The 20,908-nt window shown below is 33.1% G+C and overlaps 1 protein-coding gene and 2 pseudogenes across 1 annotated transcript in view; all 3 read left to right on the forward strand.

Annotated features, from left to right (window-relative positions):
* Positions 1-17,445, forward strand: part of RAB21 (RAB21, member RAS oncogene family) — a 28,940-nt gene extending 11,495 nt beyond the window's left edge. Inside the window, exons 3-7 of the mRNA XM_006923751.3 lie at positions 81-188; positions 2,990-3,053; positions 8,686-8,740; positions 9,310-9,398; positions 12,108-17,445. Coding sequence (XP_006923813.1) covers positions 81-188; positions 2,990-3,053; positions 8,686-8,740; positions 9,310-9,398; positions 12,108-12,250 — 459 coding nt within the window. The 3' untranslated portion in view covers positions 12,251-17,445. The remainder of the gene's footprint in view (positions 1-80; positions 189-2,989; positions 3,054-8,685; positions 8,741-9,309; positions 9,399-12,107) is intronic.
* Positions 17,446-19,743: 2,298 nt separating this feature from the next.
* On the forward strand, positions 19,744-19,862 carry LOC112472564 (annotated as a pseudogene).
* An 81-nt stretch (positions 19,863-19,943) lies between these two features.
* Positions 19,944-20,062, forward strand: LOC112472337 (annotated as a pseudogene).
* Positions 20,063-20,908: the final 846 nt, after the last annotated feature.

A 20,908-nucleotide genomic window follows, 5' to 3' on the forward strand; every position in this document is an offset into this window, starting at 1 on the left:
CTAATCAGTCAGAAGTTTACTGTAGTTGTAATAGCAGATGTATTTTTTTCTTCTGATCTAATAAGCATTTGTTTCTTTAGGATACAGCAGGTCAAGAGAGATTCCATGCATTGGGTCCAATTTACTACAGAGATTCAAATGGAGCTATTTTAGTTTATGATATAACGGATGAAGATTCTTTTCAGAAGGTATTCTATTTACTTATGGGTAGATAACGTAATAGAAGAACACTAATTTTTAAGTCTCCATAACATGCCTTTGTTTACCAATGTGATTAGTCTTGGTTTTATATATAAAGTATAATTTATGCATAAATGGTGACCACTCATTTTTTAATGGAGTATTTAATTCATGGATATCAGAGTTATTAATAGTTTATTGCATGGCTTTCTCAGATATTAGGAAAGGGAAATAATCTAAAATAAGGCTTCAGTAAAGTATAGGGATTTTTTTTCTCCCTGTTAAAGAAAAATCATATCCATTTCTTTGACTCCATTCACACTGGGCACATGAATCCTTGGTATGGCTGCACGGGCTCCCTAATTGAGAAGAGGAAAAGAACTAAATCAAATTTAAGCTCTTTCTCCTCATTTAATATTCTGGAGGATATATAAATTTTAAAAACATTTATTTTAAAGTTCCTCCATTTTTTTCATCCTTTTAAACATACACAAATGTAGGGCTTTTAAAGTTGGTTGGGACCAAAAAAGGGTTGTCATTAAACTTATCTCTGAATTCTCATCACAGTTGGGATAATAGAGACATTACTTATTTGACCTTTCCTCTGAAAGCCCCTGAAATTTGTCAAAAAACAGTAACTGAAAGGGATAATTTCCAAGGCAAAAAAACTTACCTTGCCTTGAGCTACAGTTTTGCTCTTGTTGAAATTGCTTGCCTTTTTAGTTTTTATTTTTCTTTTCATTTCCCAGTATTTAACTGATGAAGCAGATATACAAGTTAACTCTTGGATTATTAATGACGTTGAAAAACTTAGTTCAAAGAGTAGGGAAATGAAATAATAGGTAGCTTACAGATTTAATGATATTTTAAAAAGTTATTTGGGGGCTGCTATTTGGTGATATTTGTTATCCCGTTCTACCTTTGACATTAAAAAAATGGGTTAAGTCTTTTATCGAATAAGAGAAGGTCAAATCTTTTAGGTTGAAAGTGACCATTTATCTCTTTCTGCATAACAAAACCTCTAAAACATGGTGGTTTATAATGATTTATTATTTCTCATGATTTTGTGGGTCCTCTGCTCCATTTCGTGTCAGTGCAGTCTCTCATGCTGCATTGAACTCAGAGTTTGGCTGTACCAGGACCCCATTCAAGAGAGCCTGATTCTCCTCTATGGCCTCGTACTTCATCTGATATCTTATCCTCTGGTACTCTCTCCACATGCTCTCTCATTATCCATATTCCAGTCTAAGCTGCTTATGTGACAGCTGGCTTCCAAGAGTATAGTTGATAGGCCTTCATAAGACTTAGGTCTGGAGCTGGTATAGCATTACGTCTGCCATGTTCTCTTTGTCGAAGCAAGTTACAATGCTAGCCCAAATTCAGAGGGAGGGTAAATAGATTCTACCTCTTGATAGGAGGATTGGCAAAAAATTTGTGACCATCTAACTCATCACAGAATGTATGGGATAATGAATAGGATGCCTGCATAGGAAGATCTTACTGGAGGTGAATAAAAGAATTTTTTTTTTAATTACTTAGATTTAGTAGGTTGTGATACTGTATGTACAAGGAGTAATGCATAATTGGATTCTGGCATGTTTCTTTTGAACTGATGAGAATGTACATTTTATAACAGTACTATCAAATTTTTCTTATGTGAAATCAACTAGAGGTGGAAGTTAAATGCTTCTCTGAAAACTTTATACATATATGTGAATGAAACAAAAAGATAGGGCTATCTTTCAGTGCTACCACAAAGATAAGGTGATGATACTGATTACCTTTGCTTTTATAAAGATTTTGAGTTTACTAAAGATAGTTCCTCTGCATTCTTGCAGAGAATAGGAGTGTGGAACTATTAACATTTGTACCATAGGACTAGATGTGTGTGTATTTTTTTTAGGAAGGTGTATAAGTTCTGTGTAATTTGATCATGTAGAGGTCAAATTCCATTACAAAAAGTGAAAGAAGGTATCCAAGTTTGTTCTTTATCATATTTTATTGGAGTCAATATATTTAAAATTATGAGTTCAAAAGATTAATTTACTTAATTCCAATTTACTCCAACTGTGCCTACTGCTAGGCTTCATCCATAGTGAAGTATCATTTTGTTATTGGAGTCATTGTATACTAGTGGTTCTCCAGGATGAGATGGCAATGTCTGGAGACATCTTTGGTTGTCACAACTGGAGGTTGGTACTGGTATCTAGTGTGTAGGAGGTTAGGGATGCTAAACAGTATACATTGGACAGGACAGTCCCTCACAATAGAGAATTATCTGAGCCAAAGTATCAGTAGTGCCATGGTTGAAAAAAACCTGTTAGACACTAAAGGATGAAAATTTATTTCACCAGTCTTTCTGGTGCTCATATACATTGTTTTCCTTTAAATGTGTGCTGCAGAAGCTCCCATGCCCTATATTTCAGAACCAATTGGGTTAAGCTCATGCATTTTTAACTCCAAAATAACTATACAAATAATCTGTTTTCAGAGACTGGAGTTGACATGCTTTTGCCCTGGTGAATAGCTTTGCTTGAGTCTATGGATAATTTAGGAAAGTTTGTAATCAGAAGTGCTTCTGTCTATACCTATATGCAGATAGAGAAATATTTCCATTGGGTGTTTGTATGTGTGTGGTTTGTAGTTTAATCTGGCAATAAATAATCCTACATTTAATCATTCCTAGTAATTAAACATGTGGGTTGTTAGCCAAATTCTGAGGTATTTTGACAGTGTTGAATTTTGGGGTGTTGTAATGGTAGTCATTGTAACAGGATTTGTTTTAATGTTAACTTTTTTGTATACACAGGTAAAAAACTGGGTCAAAGAATTACGGAAAATGTTGGGAAATGAAATCTGTTTATGTATAGTTGGTAAGCATCATTACTTTTAAAAAATGTCCTTTGTTTCTTTAATGCTTTATTACAGAATAGTAAACCAGTAATTCTTATTTTAAGGTTATATGAGAAAAGAAGAATGGCATTTTAATACTTAATATTTTAGAATAATTTAGTATTTGAAGTCATCTTTTAGGGGATTCAAATCAAACTCTGTACTTCAAGGAGTGCCTTGGGTAGGAAGTTAGGAGCTAAACAGGTAAGGCTTTAAGTCCCCAGCCTTGCTTCAGCTTGACTTTTAGTTTTTCACTGTAAGATTTTGTTTAGGAAAAAGTTCAGGGACTACCGAAAAATAAAATTAAAACAAATGACTTAAGCTAGTGTTCCTGTTCTGTACATTTGACTGTACACATTTTCAAGTTAAGGACAAATGTATAAGGATATGAGTAGATCATGATACTAGAAAGGAGGAATATTCTTAATGGGTAAAATAAAAGTGCTCCAGAACTCTCTGAGTTCTGGAATTTCTCTTTGATTCCCCTTTTCTTTAGATTATTATTTTTTCATGTAATAACTAATTATTGAGCAATAAAGTATACCAGATGCTGTGCTATATACTCAGTAGGTGTTATCTCATGTGATCCTCATAACCCTTTGAGGGCTTTATAGAGGAAACTGAGCCTTGGAGATGATTAATAACTTGACCAATATCAGGTAGCTATTGAAGATGGAATTTAAATTGAAGTCATTCTGACTCCTGTGCTTATGTTATTAATCCTTATAATGAATAGACTCATGCTGTTTCTCTCTTCCTTTCTGTATTACTGATAGAGTAGAAATGGCTTGGGAGAAACCAGGAGAATTTTAGTGGGAGAAGTAGAATGAAATGGTCAGCATGGGCTTCTCCTAGCCTTAAGAGTTTTTGTTTTTAACTTGAGCTTATGTTTGTTGCATTTTATCACCATTAAATGTATAGTCAGCTTTTCAGTTCCAGATCAGGATGCAGGACTAGAGGAAGAGGCCAAGGAGATGACCTGGCCTGATTTTCAGTCTACATGCTAGATGTTTGGCTAGATGTTGGGAGTATTTCAAACCAGAACACTGATCAAAGCTAGTCATTAGTGAGTTTGGCCTAGCTTTATGTGGTATATGAGACTTCTTGGGAGTTGAAGTGGCCAAAATAGGTGAACAACTGAAGATTTGATTACTTGTGATTCTGGTTATCTCAGAAAAGACAAAGAAATAACCAACATATACTTAAGAAAGCAAAGAAGCCCCAAGAACTTGTGATTTGACCAAGGTTACAAAGTAATGTTTTTTTGTTTGTTTGTTTTGTTTTTAAATTAGCTAGTTAAATAAGCTTATGAATGATTAGCTTAAACTGTATATTCTTCAAGTTCGTATTATAAGAAGGTTTAGGAATGAATACTGGATCTGGTAGCTTACTACCTCAAGTAGGGTCAGATGCTCTTCTTTTAATGTTATATAATGTTTATTAATGATTGGTATAAAATGCTCTTTTTTCCTTGGCAAATGTGACATAGAATTTTAGTTGTAATTCAGAGTTGGGAGATTTTGAGAGCCCATTTACCACAAAAGGAGAATTTCACAAAGTTAATATATCCATGTAACCAATATCTTAGAAGCCCCCGTGTGCTGTTTTTTCATCCCAGCACTACCCAGCTGCCTTCCCCTCACTGCCCCCACTGCCAAACACTATCTTGACTTTTTTCTGCATGGTTTAATTTTGTTTTGAATTTTATATAAATGGAATCATATAGCATGTACTCCTTTTTGTCTGGTTCCTTTGGCTTTACATTATGTTTGCAAGATTCCTCTGTGTTGTTGTATGTAGTTGTAGTTTATTCTTTTTGCTGTCTTACTTTATTCTATGAATATTTCACAGTTTATCCTTTTGTTGTTGATGGACATTTGCATTATTTTTTTTTTTACCTATTGATCTTCATTCTATTCTCTATAGTAGTTCAGTGTTTTATTGCTAGTAGTTTTATTTATAGTAGTTCTTCTGTTTTATTGCTAACTTCAAAATAATAATACCTCTCAGGATTTTGGTAAAGATTAAGTAATGATTTGGAAAACACTTGGCACAGAGAAGGCATTTGACAAACATTTGTTTCTTTCCCTTTACGTAAGACAACCTTTCAGACATTTAAAGCCTACTTGGATGGTTCACCTACAGTCTTACATTCTTGGTCTTCAACTGTTTTTCACTTGGCCTAACTTCCAAACATTCTTATTATTCTGATTATTTTTTCCTAGGTTTATTTCAGTGTATCAGTGTGTCTCTTACACTTGAACACTAGAATCCAAACGTTGAGCCAGTGTATTTTTACGTGGTTCTCTCTTTTTAAAATCCCCATGCTGTTCTTCTACCAACATTGCCCAAGATTGTATACACTTTTTAGCAGCCATGTTAATCACTGTCTCTTTTATATAGATTATAGTTAACAAAAATCTGAATTCCTTTTTTTTTGCTTTTTTTTCCTTTTTCTCCTGTCTACCTCCCTCTTCCCCCCCTCCCCTCTGGTAACCACTAGTCCATTGTCCATGGCCATAAATTCATTTTGTATAGGCATTGGTCTTTTGTCAGGCTTTTCCCATCTTGTTCTTATATAAGTGTTTAAACCCAAGTGTAAGAATTCCTTATGTTTATGAATCTTTATGTTTGATATATGCTCTAGCTTTTTCATGTGCAAATTAGATACTGAGCTTTCTAGATCCTTATCTAAACCACTGATAGTGTGTTAACCACTATGAAGTATAGAGAACCCTGTACTTCATTAGCAAAGACTTTTTTGGCTCCAGGTTTTAGTTAATCCATTGATCAACACTCTTGGCGGTGGTTGCTCTGTTTGACAGTATTTTGTTTCTAGTCTGTTCTTAACATTTGTGTTTGTTAAACAAATATTTATTGTTAATAATAGTTACCATTTATTGAGTGCCAGGTACTATTCTAAGATCTACACATTTATTATTTTGTTTAAGCCTCCTGGCAACACTGTAAGAAGGTATTGTTGCCACTTCTCTTTTACACATGAGGAAATGGGCTTACAGAGCTTGATACTTCCCAAAGAACATAGCTAGTTGGAGGTAGAGCTGGGATTTTAATTAAGGTCTGTCTGCTACTTCAAGCCAATATCCTTAACCAACGCTATATATTGCATACCATGCTTTGGGAATAGTGTAGTGAATAAGTAAACAAAATAGATAATGTCTTTGTCTTCTCAGCTTATTATGTAAGGGAGAGAGAAAAACAAGCTATTATTATATATTATGCTTTGAAGGGGAAAGTACTACAAAGTGCTGTGAAAGCACAGAAGCAAATCTAGCTAAATTTAGGGGGTAGGGTGTTAAGGAAAGATTTCTGGGAGTGTTGGATTAGCTAAATTAGCTAATTGAAGCCAGCAGGATGGTGGTAGAAAGTATGTTATCTATCATAGGCTTTAATTCTCTCATAACAATATTGATTTTCCATTTGGTCATTCACTGTGATAAATATGGATGATATTTATAACTATTCTTTATTGAGTATTGGCTATATGCTAAGCCTTTTACACATATCATGTTTTCACACTAGCCCTGCTAAGTTTGTTAGCTATATTTGTACAAAGTGCGACTAAGAGAGGTAAGTAATTTGCCTAAAATCTTAGAGTAATGAAGTGAGCCAGGACTTAAAAAAACAAGTTTTTTTTTTTTTTCAGATTTAAAAAGCTTTTGAAAGCTGCTTTCTACTAGGTCATACACCATCCATTCTAAGTGAAATATGGTTCTAGCTTTTTTATTGCTATTATGCCATCTGTCCTTAGTAATGGGTATATCCCTACTATATTCTTAATTCAAATATATATTTTTAAAGAAGATAAAGTTTTTACTATTCTTAGCAGAATATTTTTATCTTTCGATTATCTTCAGCCAATTTTTTCCCTATCCTTTTTAGTACTATACTTTCAAGTAGGTGCTTGCTTTGGTGGTTTCCTTGTTTTCAGGTGTTTTAAGCCTATTAGAAAGTTCCCTATGTAGGCGCACCATAGCATTGAAACAGATATGAATCTCAAAGCCTTAATCCTTTAGTTGTCTTGCTTTATAGGAATTAAGAACAGTTTTGAGCTTTGAGAAGATATCAGTCACTAATAGGCAGTTTCTTGTGGCTTAGTCTGTGCTAATAAAGCCATTATGAACACTGATTAGTCAAAGAAATAGTAGTTATTTCATAGAGGGATTAAATTTTTTTAAATGGTTTTTAAAATAGTTATTTTATTGATAACTAGAGTAGTTAAGTTTAAATGTTACAAAATAATAATAAAGCACTGTCTGAATAATTTCCCCCAAATATTCATTTGAGTCAGTGATTGTCTATTTTTTTCTTTCCTCATTTTTTAAAATAGATATTGATAATTCTGGTGGAATTTGAAAAAAGAGGCATTAAAGATTAAGGAAAAGGAGTTTTAGTATTAGTTGATTGGAACAAAGATCTTGCTACCTCTAGGAGACAATCCTATTTTATCTTTTAAGAGTGGCAGAATCTTGTGCTTTATTGGAGCCACTGGCCGCTAGGTGGTGCTTTTTGCATTCGTCATAGCATAAAATTACTTGTTTTAATCTGGTGACCGTTGAATATATTGGCAGTAATATTTAGCAAATTAAAATTTTTTACTGAAAAGTGTGTCGGAAATCAGGACTATTATGTATCTTCTTGCTGAGGTAGACAAATAACTGTTTAAAGAAGGAGTTTAATTACTGAATTTGTTGTTACCCACTGAGTTTTAGTATAGTCTACTTCCTTCCCTGTCATCCTTAAGCTATGATGTCATGTAGTTGATTGCAGCTGCTCACAGTTAGGTGTCAGATTATTTGAAGTCCTTCCTATTTAGAATCTCTGGGCTTGTACTTCTCAGTTCTAAGCATTGCATCTTTCATTAGGTGCTTACTTCAGTGCTTTATCTGAAATTGTCTTCTAGATTCTCTAAGGTCCCAAGAAAAATGACTTCATTTACAAAATTCCTTCTCCCCATTCCATTTCCCCACCCTTGGCCCCAGGTCATAATAGAAGAAATTAAAATATTTGTTTGAAGTGTCTTCCTTAGGGTTTTTTTCCATTCCTCTGGTATTTCCCTTACCTTTAGTATTCTGTGTGTCCAGCCAACTCACCTTAACCTCTATCCTGTATTTAATAAGGAATCTGCATCTGCATTTTGCAGTTTCTTCACTTTTGTTCTGGTGGTTTTTTAGCATAATCTCAGTTTGGTTCCCTTTTTTAAGGAAAGCTGAACTTATTTTCAGTAATTTTAAATCTGGCTAAGAATCATAGGTTTATTCCCTAAGTTCCTTAGTAAATCTTAGTCCTTGTTTATATCTTAAATCAAGGAATAATGTCCATCTCTTTGGAAAAGTTATTTTCTCTGACAGGCTGCAGCTTCAGGAGGGCAGTTCACTGAGCCATTTGAGGGAGGTCGAGGCATTCACTTTGATAGTTATGATTAACCTTCATATCTCAGGGGTTAACTTTATCATTTCAGGACATTTAGAAGTCTGATGGGGATTTATATTTTCCATGTGATTAAAATGGCAGTTGTGTATTTTGAATTGGCTTAATTTTGTTATAAGAATGAGTCAGTATTAAAGATTGGCATTTACTTTTTCAAATTAGGTAATAAAATAGACTTGGAAAAGGAGAGACATGTTTCCATTCAAGAAGCAGAATCGTAAGTGTTATCCCTGCCACCCTCCTTTTCCTCTCCTCCCCCAACAATCACTCCCCAGTAGAAAACTTTCTTTGGCACAGTGTACTTTACTTTACTATTTAAGTATTACTTAAACCTCTTAATTATATATATATAGATAGATTTGGGTTTATTTTTTCTTAATATATATTGAGCTTTTGGATTCAGTGAAGCCTATTTACATTGGTAATTTCTAGACTTTTGGCAACATTTAAAGATGTTCCACTCTCACTTCTCTTTTTGATTTCAATAACAAATATGAGTGGTGCAAAAGAAAACTATCATGGTCCAATAGTCAGTGAGTCACAAAAAATTTTAAACTATTTGGGTTCCAAATTAACTTAAAAATTTTTGTCTCATTATACTTGTGTTCATATTTAAAATTTGGTTAAATGTATAGAGATGTTAAATGGCTATATGATCTTAATTTTACTAAATCTGGGTTAATTAGTAATAAGTCACTACAATTGCTACTGTGAAAAAAATAGCAGTCATGACAAAAACATGAAAAAAATTTTTAGATCAGTCACTGATGTTATTTTTTTTTTAAGGTATGCAGAATCTGTGGGAGCAAAACATTATCACACATCAGCCAAACAGAACAAAGGAATTGAGGAACTCTTTCTTGATCTTTGTAAAAGTAGGTATATTCAGATTTACTGTGTTTAGAAATGGCTCTTTTAAAAATATTGGTAATATTTCTAAAATGATATTTTAGTCTCCATTAATGATCACATTGATAATTGGTCACATCTACCAGTATTATAATTTACTTGATATTTTTTCTTTAACTCATTTCTTAAAGCTTAAATATCTACTTTAGCCCTATTTCAAGCAGTAATTAATGGCTATGAAATCTGTGTGTGGTATGTGCGAAATACATATTAAATAAAGTACATAACTATTAAAAGTAAAAACGGAGGGGGGATATACAGATTAAAACAGATTTGAGAGCTGTAACAACATTTTGCAGCAGATGGACCTTATTTGGATTCTGATTTGACAAAATAGTGAAAAAGAACATTTGTGAAACAATTGAGACTATGAACACTCACTGGATATTTGATGATAATTAAGAAATTATTGAAGGGATGGGGGAGGGAGAAATGGGTAAAAGGGGTCCAATATATGCTAATAGATGGAAAGTCGACTTTTGGTGGTGAGCACACAATAAAGTATACAGATATTAAGTTATAATGTTCTATACCTGAAATTTATATAATGTTAACTTATGTTACCTCAATACAAAATAAACTTTTTTTAAAAAAGAAGTTATCGTAAAAATTTTAGGTGCGATTATGGAGTTGTGGTTATGTTTTAAAAATGAGTTCTTATTTTTTAAAAAAGTTCTTCATGTTAAAATAATTTATGAATAAACTTGTATCTGGAATTTGATTCAAAGTAAGGTAGGGATGCTTGTCGGGTATGGATGAAATCGTGTGATGGACATAAGGATTATCATTATGCTATGCTTTCTACTTTTATATATATGCTTGAAATTTTTTATATCAAAAAGTTTTTAAAAGAGAGAAGGGAAAATGTTTGTGTATATACAACCCAAAAGTCATTTCTCATATTACCAGTGAAGTGCATACCATATTTTGGAAAACCCTAGTCTGTGGAATAGTGGATTGAAATGATTTTGTTAAATTATAGAATTTATGGACCTCATACTCTTTTGAGAATTTGATGAAACTATGTTTGTATCCACAAACTTTGGAGTAAATTTCATTTCTATGAAAACCCAAAAGTCATTCGTAATGCTTCTAGAGTAGTAATTTTCTAAGTGAGGACCCCTGATCAGCAGCATCAGCATCACTTGAGACCATGTTAGAAATGCAAGTTTTGAGGCCCTACCCCAAACTTCCTGAATCAGATTCTCATGAGGTGGTATCCAGAATCTATGTTTTAACAGTCCCTCTGTATGATTCAGGTGTACACTAAAGTTTGAGAATCACTGCTGTATATACCAGTCACTTGGGGATTTTGTTTAAATGTATATTTTGATATAGTGGGTCTAATGTGGGCCTGAGCTTTTCATTTCTAACAGGCTCCCAAGTGGTGATGATGCTGTCCTCAGGCCATACTTTGAGTACCAAGGTTCTAGATAATTCACTTTTAAATGTTATCAGTCTCACATGTTTAATAAAAAATTTCTGAGTATTTCCCATATGTTTATTTAAAAATAAAGAACATATACAAGTACTAATATGCTTTGTACACTATAAAAAGACACATAAAAAATAGAAATTTTTAAAGGTTGAAGAAGACAAAGTAGAAGTTAGAATTTGTAATGTTTTCTAACTTCATCTCAGTGGATTGTCCCACACACCTCAATTTGGAAACCATTGTTCAAGAGCCGTCTCTGGACCCAAGTTTAAGAACCTATGTTCCGTTTTAAGGACTCCCTCTTTTCTTTCCTTATCTTTTCGGATAAATATTTTGCAAATGTTTACTCTTAGTCTATGTCTTATATTTTCATCTTAAACAGAAGTTCTAAAAATTAGTGCAGATTGGTTTATTAGTTTTTCTTTATTGTTCATGTTTGTTGTTTTATATGAGAAATCTTTGCCTAACTCAAAGTCACAAAACTTTTCTCCTAGGGAGATTTCCTTCTATGTTTTCTTATAGAAATTTTATTTTTTACATTTAGATCTGTGATTCATTTTTGTTAATTTTTGCATATGGTGAGAGGTACAGATCAAAGTTTATTTTTTATCCATAAATGTACAATTCCAGTTGTTTCTTGAAAAGATTATTCTTTCTTCATTGAATAATCTTGGCACATATGTCAAAAGTCAAGTGACCAAAAAAAGGGGGTCTATATCTGGACTGTATTCCATTGAACTCTATATTTTTCCTTTTACCAATATCTGTCTTTGTTAGAGTAACTTTCTCCTATATCTTTAAATCAGACAGTGTGAGTCCTCCAGCTTTGTTTTTCCTTATCTTTAACTCTTTTATTCTTTCAATTATACTTTATTAGTTGAAGAATAAGTGTTGTACCCTAAATACCACTTGCATTTGGAACAGTTTGGACTTTGACATATTTCTGAGTATATTTGGAAAATCTTAAGGATTACACGTATATAGTCATTTGATCAGGGCAAAAACTTTTTTTTTCTCTATTGATGTCACTGTGGCCATTATACATCTGGACAAATATACTTGCTATTAATTTTTTTAAACTTGTAGTAAAAGCTATTTAGTGAGCTGAAAAATGTTTATTATTTAGTTTCCTTGTTGGTTTAAAGTCAGAAATGGTTATCATGGTGGTACACTGAAATATTAGGAAGGGAGAACTCAAAGTTTATGGTCCTAAATAATTTCTGCTTTCTCTCTCTCTTAGGGATGATAGAAACAGCACAAGTGGATGAGAGGGCAAAAGGCAATGGCTCCAGCCAACCAGGAGCTGCAAGGCGAGGTGTACAGATAATCGATGATGAACCTCAAGGCCAGAGCGGTGGTGGAGGGTGCTGTTCTTCTGGATAACTGTTCACACCTAAGAAATTCAAACAAACTGTGGATCATTGCCCTCAACATGAAGACTGCCATATTCCGAGTCACGTTATTTTACCAATGGAATTATAGAATTAACAGTATTTTAAATTACGTTTATAACACTGCAGAGACCTTAAGTGCTATACTTAGTGAAGTTTGTGACCAGAGAATTGGCATTTTCTACAAATGTTAACAAAGCAATTACCAATGGCCTTTTTACATATTTTTTCTTTACTAAGGAATAATATGCATGTAGAAAAGACCCACTTAAAGGCTTCATTTATATTCTTTTAAGTCAAATCTTTATTTAATAACTTATATATGTTGTTGGAATGGTATACATTTTGCAGCCCTTTGTATTTTGTGGTAGTTTGAATTGTATCACTTCTAAACAGCAAACTATTTTTGTTTTCTTTCTTTTTGTTTTTTTAATTAGCAGATACCTGAAGTACTATTTTTGCAGGGTTTGCACAGGCCCCTGTCTACTACTTTGATATAATCTATATACATCCTGTATGCTGAGCTAGTAAAATACATTGTAAATTACATATTAAATATTTTATCTGCTTTTACAAGCGCAAGGTGCAAAAATATATACAATAGTCTCATTGATGACTGTAAAGTGATTAACATTTGGTGATAATGCCTAAGCTTTTTGACTCTGATATAAAGATCATAGCTCCCCTTCACTTTTGTCTTAACTTGAAAGTGGCGTGTTTAAATTTTCACATAACTTTACTTGAATTCTTGCTATTGTCACATGTTTTGGCCTCTGTAAGTCTATCCGATGATTGAACAGCAGCATTTGCCTTTTGGTTTTTTTGTTTTTTGTTTTTTTTTTATAAAAGAGATAACTTTAGCCAATTTTGCTTTAGAATGGTTACCTTAGAAGTATTTGAGTGAAGCATGCTGAGTTTCACTTCTGCCACAGCTTTAGTTTTCTTTTAGACTTTATTTGAGATGGGTTCACTGGTTTGAGAAGAGAGGAAGAGGTCCCAGATAGTAGCCACTCACCAAGACTCATACAGCATGTTAGTGGTAGTTTATGCTCCTGAGGCAGCACTTTTAAATCCTTTGTGAGCAAGATTTTTTCAGTTTTGTTCAATGCTTGCCAGAAATGAACACAGAAAGTTTAGTTTCATTTTATAAGAGCTATTCTGAGTTTCTGTGAAGGGAAACATTTCATGTAATGAAGTTATGGCGAACACTGGAAAGATTTATTATAAAATTATATTCTTGTATACTTTGTAAATTAGTCTCTCATTAGGTTTTTTTTTCCCCTAAAGCATAGGACTGATCTTACGTTTGTTAATTTTAATAGAATCAGGCACTTCTTACAGAAGGAACACAAATTGTAGAAATTAACAAATTGTTCTTGTTCTGATATATATATATTTTTTTCCATTTCTGTCATGCTTGGAAAACTAGTAAATGTTATGTCTAAGATAAAATGGAATTGTCCCTGGATTTACTTCTTATAGGGAGCAGTAGTATGTAATAAAAGTTGTTAGCATGAGCAATTAAAGGATATAAAGAAGCTATACTTACTAAAGAAGTACTACCATATTTTTAAGTTAATAGCTTAAACCTTCCTAAATGGGTTAAAAGTTGAATGAATTGACACCTTGATGTTATGATGTTAGGATTTTAACTTAGTATTAATTTAAGGGTTCTGTGAGTCCTCACTTTACTTTTTAAAATTATTGTCCTTGTCAAATTCAACACACTGATCTCTGTTGTGTGTTTCAGAAGGTGGAGAATGGGAAGAGTCAGGGAGATAAGCTAAAATTGTCTTCTTTTATGTGACAACTGTACTCTATGTAGTCTCACAATTTCCTGTGAAGTTAGTGTTTATGCAGGGGGTTGGGGGAAGTACATATCATGAGTGCAGATACAGGAAAATTATTTTTGTCCTGGTTCTTTCAGAGGTAGAAAAGCCCTGCCATTTCTACTCTTGTAGATGGGAAATATGCTCTTTTCAATTGGAGTGAAATATGTTTTTTAAAAAACATATTTCTCTTACCAAGATATATTGGAGTTCTTCTGTTGGCATAACAGACTTTCATTTTGTTTTCTCCCACGTCACTATGGGTGTGTTTTGCCTTTTTGATGATATCGAGCATTATTTCAAACAATGAAATCATAAAGCCTGATAATTAGAGAGGTGTACTCTCAATTTTTGACCCTATAAAGTCTGGATAGGAACCTCTGCTCTGCAATTGCCAGGTAATTATTGGTAGGGTACAACCACTCTCCATATTTTTTTTTCCCTCTACTCTCCCTTGGATTTTGTGTAATCTTTCTTAACCTCAAGCATTTCATTCTTTCTTAAACCTGTAATTTGAGCTTCAGTAGCAACAATAGGTAATATAGTAAACCCGTCCTTGCTCTGAAGCCCAAAAGGTCTTTAGGTAGGAATAGGGTGAAAGGGTAATGAAAGAGGACTAATAAATTAGTATGTATATAAAGGAAAGATAAAGAGATGATAAACCAAGGTTGAGGAAAATTTTCTGATACTTTCTTCACCTCTAATATATCTTTTGTGTGCCTGTCCTTAAAATTGTGCTATTAGGAAGAAGACACAAGTTACCATGTTGTGTATTTAAAAGTAGTAGATAGGTAGAATCTCTATATATTTTTCAAGTAGTAAGTGTATATATAATTAGAAATTAGTTTAAGATAGTCATTAAAAATATCTGACTATTATGTTAAAAGTATACAGTCATTTCTGTAATGATGATAGATATTCTGCTTGTTTTGTGATTATAGAGAAAGATTATTGTTTTAAAAATGTATATCGTGATAATTTTGGGATAAATAGTAATCTGGAAAGAGAAAAGCATCACATTCTTGGATAAAATATGAGCGTTTATATTTGCTTTGTTCTAGGGATACCTCCTGAAACTACCCTAGATCTATGGCTATTAACAGTTAAATTGTGAATTTTTTTTTTTTTATATTAGCCACATATTATGAATGATTACATTTTATTTGGCATTAAAGTAAGAAAGAAGAATGATACTTCATTTTTAGATTTTCAGTAAAAAAAAGGACAAAATTTGGGAACTAGGGAAGAAAATGGTGAGGAGTCGAATGGGAGACAGGTGGATGTGAAACAATAACCTGACAATTTTAAAAATCATTTCAAAAAATATTACTTTTATCACATAGTTTCTAAATAAGAAAAGCTATGTATTGTGCCAAATATTTAGAACATTTTAAAGAATGAATTAGATGCTATTTATTTCTTTTAATACATAATTTACAATTTTCTATCCTACCAAGAGTATAGATCATTGATCTTATATTATCTACAGATAATATAATTTACCCTTATAATTACCACTTATCTCTAGAAGTGGTTTGATCTGTGCCTTTAACTTTTGAAATGTATCTTTTGGCTTCTATTTGCTGTTGTAGTTCTTATAGTATTTTTTATAGATACAGTGCAACGAAGAGAGAATGCTTAATTTGAGACCGTTTAAGATGTTGAGATCATCTAAAAAAGGGTCTAAGTAGTAGTGACCAGCACCCTACCTCTACTGAGTAGATCCTTAAGTATTCTTTACTAAATTACAAAATTCGTTATCTAGATTTTCATAACTAAAAGCTGGACTTCATGGAATATAACATTTACTTGATTTTGTAATAGGCATTGGTTCTAGTATGTTGCTATTCTGTAATTTTTAATCAACTAAAACAGTAATGTATTTGGTGTTGTGGGCCAAAATTCATGCTGCACATATGTCTGACTTGTGGCTTTTCTCTTTTCAAGAAAACAGATTAATTATAATTCTGAACAAATTTTCCTAAATGTAAATATTTTAGTATTAATCACATATAGAGATACTCTTAAGAGTTTCCAATTTCAAACAAAAATGCTTCACTTCTAAAGAAATACCACTTTAATATATATTTCATACACCTTTAGCACTACTTGTGCTATCTGGGATTTATATATCATTTCTGAGAAGCTGAGTGTGCTTCTGAGTATTAACCTTAATACTGCAACATTTTCTCTGCAGTAGATACATGAACATGGCAAGTAAATGTCACATGGTACACCCAGCAGGAAAACATCTTGTCCTTTTTAGAAGCCTGCACATATTTCCAAATGCATCACATTAAAGCCATAAGATGGGCCTATCTGCTTAAATGACCCTTGTTCCCACTGTATCAGTTCTTATCTTGATTTTGACACTTACTGGCAACTGTATCATCTCTTCATAATCAAGTACTCAAGAAAAAGCTGGTGTGATTTCCTTAGATATGAATTTGTGTAGAGCAAATGCAAGAAAGGTAAGGGATAGCAGGAACAAAGTATGATAATGTTTAAAATAGACAACAGCAGTGTTTGCTAAACTGTATGTTCTGTAGCAAGCTATTTTAAGGAAACAATCATATGTAGTATTTCCCAAAGTTCTTCATTTTGTATTTAATTATCTAAGTAACAATATATTCTAAGAAAAAGAATAAAAAGTACAGATATTGTGAAAGGGCCCCTGGGGCACCCCCCCTCCCACATGGTAACTATTGCTCTCTAGTGTATACTCTTCAATTACTTTTCCCCTATGCATTTATACACATATATATTTACCTATAGAAGTACATAGTTTTGTGGGTTTAAAATTTCTACATAAATTGTTCTTACTATGCATATGTTTTCCAACTTGCTTTTTTCTCTTACCAAGATATATTGGAGTTATTCTGTTGGCATAACAGACTTTCATTTTGTTTTCTCCCACATCACTTTGGGTGTGTTTTGCCTTTTTGAGTAACCTCTGATTCTCCATGAGGCCTTCTCAGAAGATATCTGGTCAATTAAATAGACTTCATTAGAATCACAAAATGTTAATGCAAACCAGTGTTTACCTTAGAATCAGAGTCTCCCTTAAGCATGTGAATCAGGAAATTAGAATGGCATCTGCTTACAATTCATTTGAAGTATATTACTTTTGGACTATGTTGGCTGATTAATATATAAAATTCAAGAGTTAACTTTAGCAGATTCTTCAGAATAGGTTTTTATTTGAGAGAAGAAGGAAAAAGTACAGGGTAACCTAAAACAAGCCTTTGTATAACTCCAGGTAATTAATGTAACACAAGACTTCATGCTAGCAAAAATTTAAACTTCTGTTTCATCTGTGCCTTTAATATAGAGTAAAAAATAAAAATTTCTTTTCAGATCACTTTTTCCTCACCATCCCACATACCTCTTTAGAGGTATCTATAATTAACAATTTGGTGTGTATCTATATTATATATAAATGTTTTTATTTATATTTGACCTATGTTTTCAGTTCCCTGAAAACAAATTCTACCCCATGCCACATTCCATCCTCAATCAACTGACCAACTTACCCAGAAAAACTGGATTCCTATTTTAAAGAAAGTTAAATCAGTGTTGACAGTTCTTGAACTGGAAGTTAATTACCTGACTCTTAAGATGTTTTATTTTTATCATAAATTAAGCTTAAAGAGTAACTATAGCAGTCTAAGGAAGTTGAATCAAATTATTGGTTTCTAGCCCCTTTGGAAATAGGGATAGGCCTGGGAAAAGGGATAGAGAAAAGAGAAGTGTGCAAGTCCCATTCCTTAATACTCATGTGATTTGGGGTTGGGCTCTTTCTCGGCATGTTTTCCTACTTGGGGAGCATTACACTGTCCCCAATGATTACTTTAAATACTCTGCATTGTCAAGGCTATAGCTTAGCATGTTAATGCCGTGACATAAATGTGTGTCCCCAAAACATCAAATTTATTCACATTTGACAACATAATTCAGAGAGCAATTGATGTACAGCTTACCATGATTTTGTTAATAATTATTTCCAGGTGATATTTTAAAAAGTTTTAAACACATTTTGCTTTTCCTGACTGTTCTATCAATTTATTGAATACCTGCTGTGTGTCTAGTGCCCTTTATAGTCAACAGCTTAAAACTGGGGAACTAATGATTATTGTCCATAGTCCAGGATGTAAGTTTATCTGTGGAAATGAGGTCAGCTAACCACACATGTTCACGTTCTGCATTTGCTCAGATATGTGCCAGTCAAACTTTTGGGGTGAGGTAATTAAAATGACAGTAATTGAAGTTGATAGTGAATTTGAAGTAAAGCTGGACACAATGATTTTATCTCGGAAATAATTTTCAAGACATTAAAATAGAATAACTTGTTTTCTATCTTCAAGGAGCAATTAAATGATCCTCAAGCCCAAATTGCTTTTCCAAATTTTGTGGCAGCAGTGAAGAAACAGATGCCTTTTGCTTATTTAGACAGCTGCTCTTTTTTTTAAACCTAGAAAAAAATGCCTTTTAAAAAGCAATTGTCTTGTTTTCTTTGCCTTTGACAGATGTTGCCTTGTCTCCAGACAATAACCCAGGACAAAATCTATACTGAGTCATAGGCCTGTTTGGAGACTATAACATAGTATAATTTATGAATTTCTAAATACATTTCCCAATTTGGGAGTAGGTCCTCATTTCTAACTGAAAAAGTAGTCAAATGCCAAAAAGCCTAACAAATATCTGAATTTTATGCTTATCTTTCCAGTACCTTTTAAGGATATATATTTTTAATTATAGTATATTATTACAGATAACAAATTATCTAGATCCCTTTTTGGCCCTTTGGGGAGATTAAATACAGTGAGAAATTGTTTTTTTAAAAAATTATTTCATGAAGCAGTTATCAAGAAGTAGCTTCTGTTTAATCTGCATTAATTCCTCTGCACTGATTCACAAAAAGTGAATAATTTAATGATGTAGTGACAGGCAGTTCTTTAAAATGTAAAAGCCCTGTAAAGAAACTATACAGCAAGAGCAAGATACTTAAAAAATTTTGGGCTGCCTTCGGGTGACAAAATTAATCCTTTCCAAAAACTATACAAGTCCCCGCCCCCTCTGTTGAATCCTATGTTGATTTTTTTAAAGCTGAAAATGTTCTTTAACTGAAGTAGCATGTGTAGTTCCTTTTCACAGATTTTAGGCCAACAGTAGTGGCACAAGAAATTCATCTATGAAGGACGTAATTTTGGTTGAATTTTAATGAAGATGGTCAGATATGACATTTAATTTATTGAGTACGTATTTTTAGTGTCTTCCTTGAGGTTGACATTTGATAGCCCTCATCAATGTTTGGTTCACTGCTTTGCCAGAACTATAGCAGTGCTACTACCCCTTATAATCGAAAATTGTAAAAATTGTTACCTGGTTGTAGAATTATTTGCAAATCATCACCATGTGCCATACAAGCAATTTTCATAAAAGCAAACTCTGGAATGTTTGAAGAGATGTAATTATTGAAAATGGGGTTGGGGGGGTTCAATTGTTTAAATGCAGAACTAAAAGCTAAAGCTTAGTAGAGTGGTGTTTGTTGAGAGCTTCATTCAATCTGGTAAGTAATTTTTATTTGTCCTTTCTTTATTGATAGGGAATCCTGGGATATAGGTGGGTATAATTAGTGAAATAAAAATCGATACGTGTCTATGGCCATGCCACCCTGAACATGCCCGATCTCATCTGATCTCAGAAGCTAAGCAGGGTCAGGCCTGGTTAGTACTTGGATAGGAGACCACCTAGGAATACTAGGTGCTGTAGGCATTAAAAAAATTCCATTTGCGATTCAGAATATTAAAAGCCAAATATAGGTGGGTATAATTAGTGAAATAAAAATTGATACGTGTCTATGGCCATGCCACTCTGAACATGCCCGATCTCATCTGATCTCAGAAGCTAAGCAGGGTCAGGCCTGGTTAGTACTTGGATAGGAGACCACCTAGGAATACTAGGTGCTGTAGGCATTAAAAAAATTCCATTTGTGATTCAGAATATTAAAAGCCAAGAACCCAAAAAAAGCCATTTAAAAATATATTGTCCCCCACAGCAGCAAAATATACATTCTTCTCAAGTACACATGGAACATTTTCAAGGATAGACCATATTATTAGGACACAAATCAAGTCCCAATAAATTTAAGAAGATTGAAATCATATCAACTGTTCTCTCATCACAATGGTATGAAACTAGAACTACAAGAAAAAAACTGGAAAATACGCAAACACATGGAGGCTAAATAACATGCTACTAAACAATGAATGGGTTATTAATGAGATCAAGGAAGAATTCAAAAGATACCTAGAGACAAATGAAAATGAAAACACAACGACTCAAAATTTATGGGACACAGTGAAAGCAGTCCTAAGAAGGAAATTCATAGCAATATAGGCCTACCTCAAGAAACAAGAAAAAGCTCAATCTAACCTTACAATTAAAAGAACTAGGAAAATAACAGCAAACAAAGCCCAAAGTGAATAGAAGACAGGAAATAATAAAGATCAGAGCGGAAATAAATAGAGTCTAGAAAAACAATACAAAAGATTAATGAAACCAAGAGCTGGTTCTTTGAAAGGATAAACAAAATTGACAGACCCTTAACCAGACTCATCAAAGAGGAAAGAGAGAGGACTCAAATAAATAAAATCAGAAACGAAAGAGGAGAAATAACCACAGACTCCACAGAAATACAATGGATCATAAGAAAATACTATGAGCAATTATATACCAACAAAATGCACAATCTGGAAGAAATGGACACATTCCTAGAAACATACACTCTCCCAAGACTGAGTCAAGAAGAAACAGAAAAT

This window comes from Pteropus alecto, unplaced genomic scaffold, assembly GCF_000325575.1.
Source record: "Pteropus alecto unplaced genomic scaffold, ASM32557v1 scaffold76, whole genome shotgun sequence".
Lineage (NCBI taxonomy): Eukaryota > Metazoa > Chordata > Mammalia > Chiroptera > Pteropodidae > Pteropus > Pteropus alecto.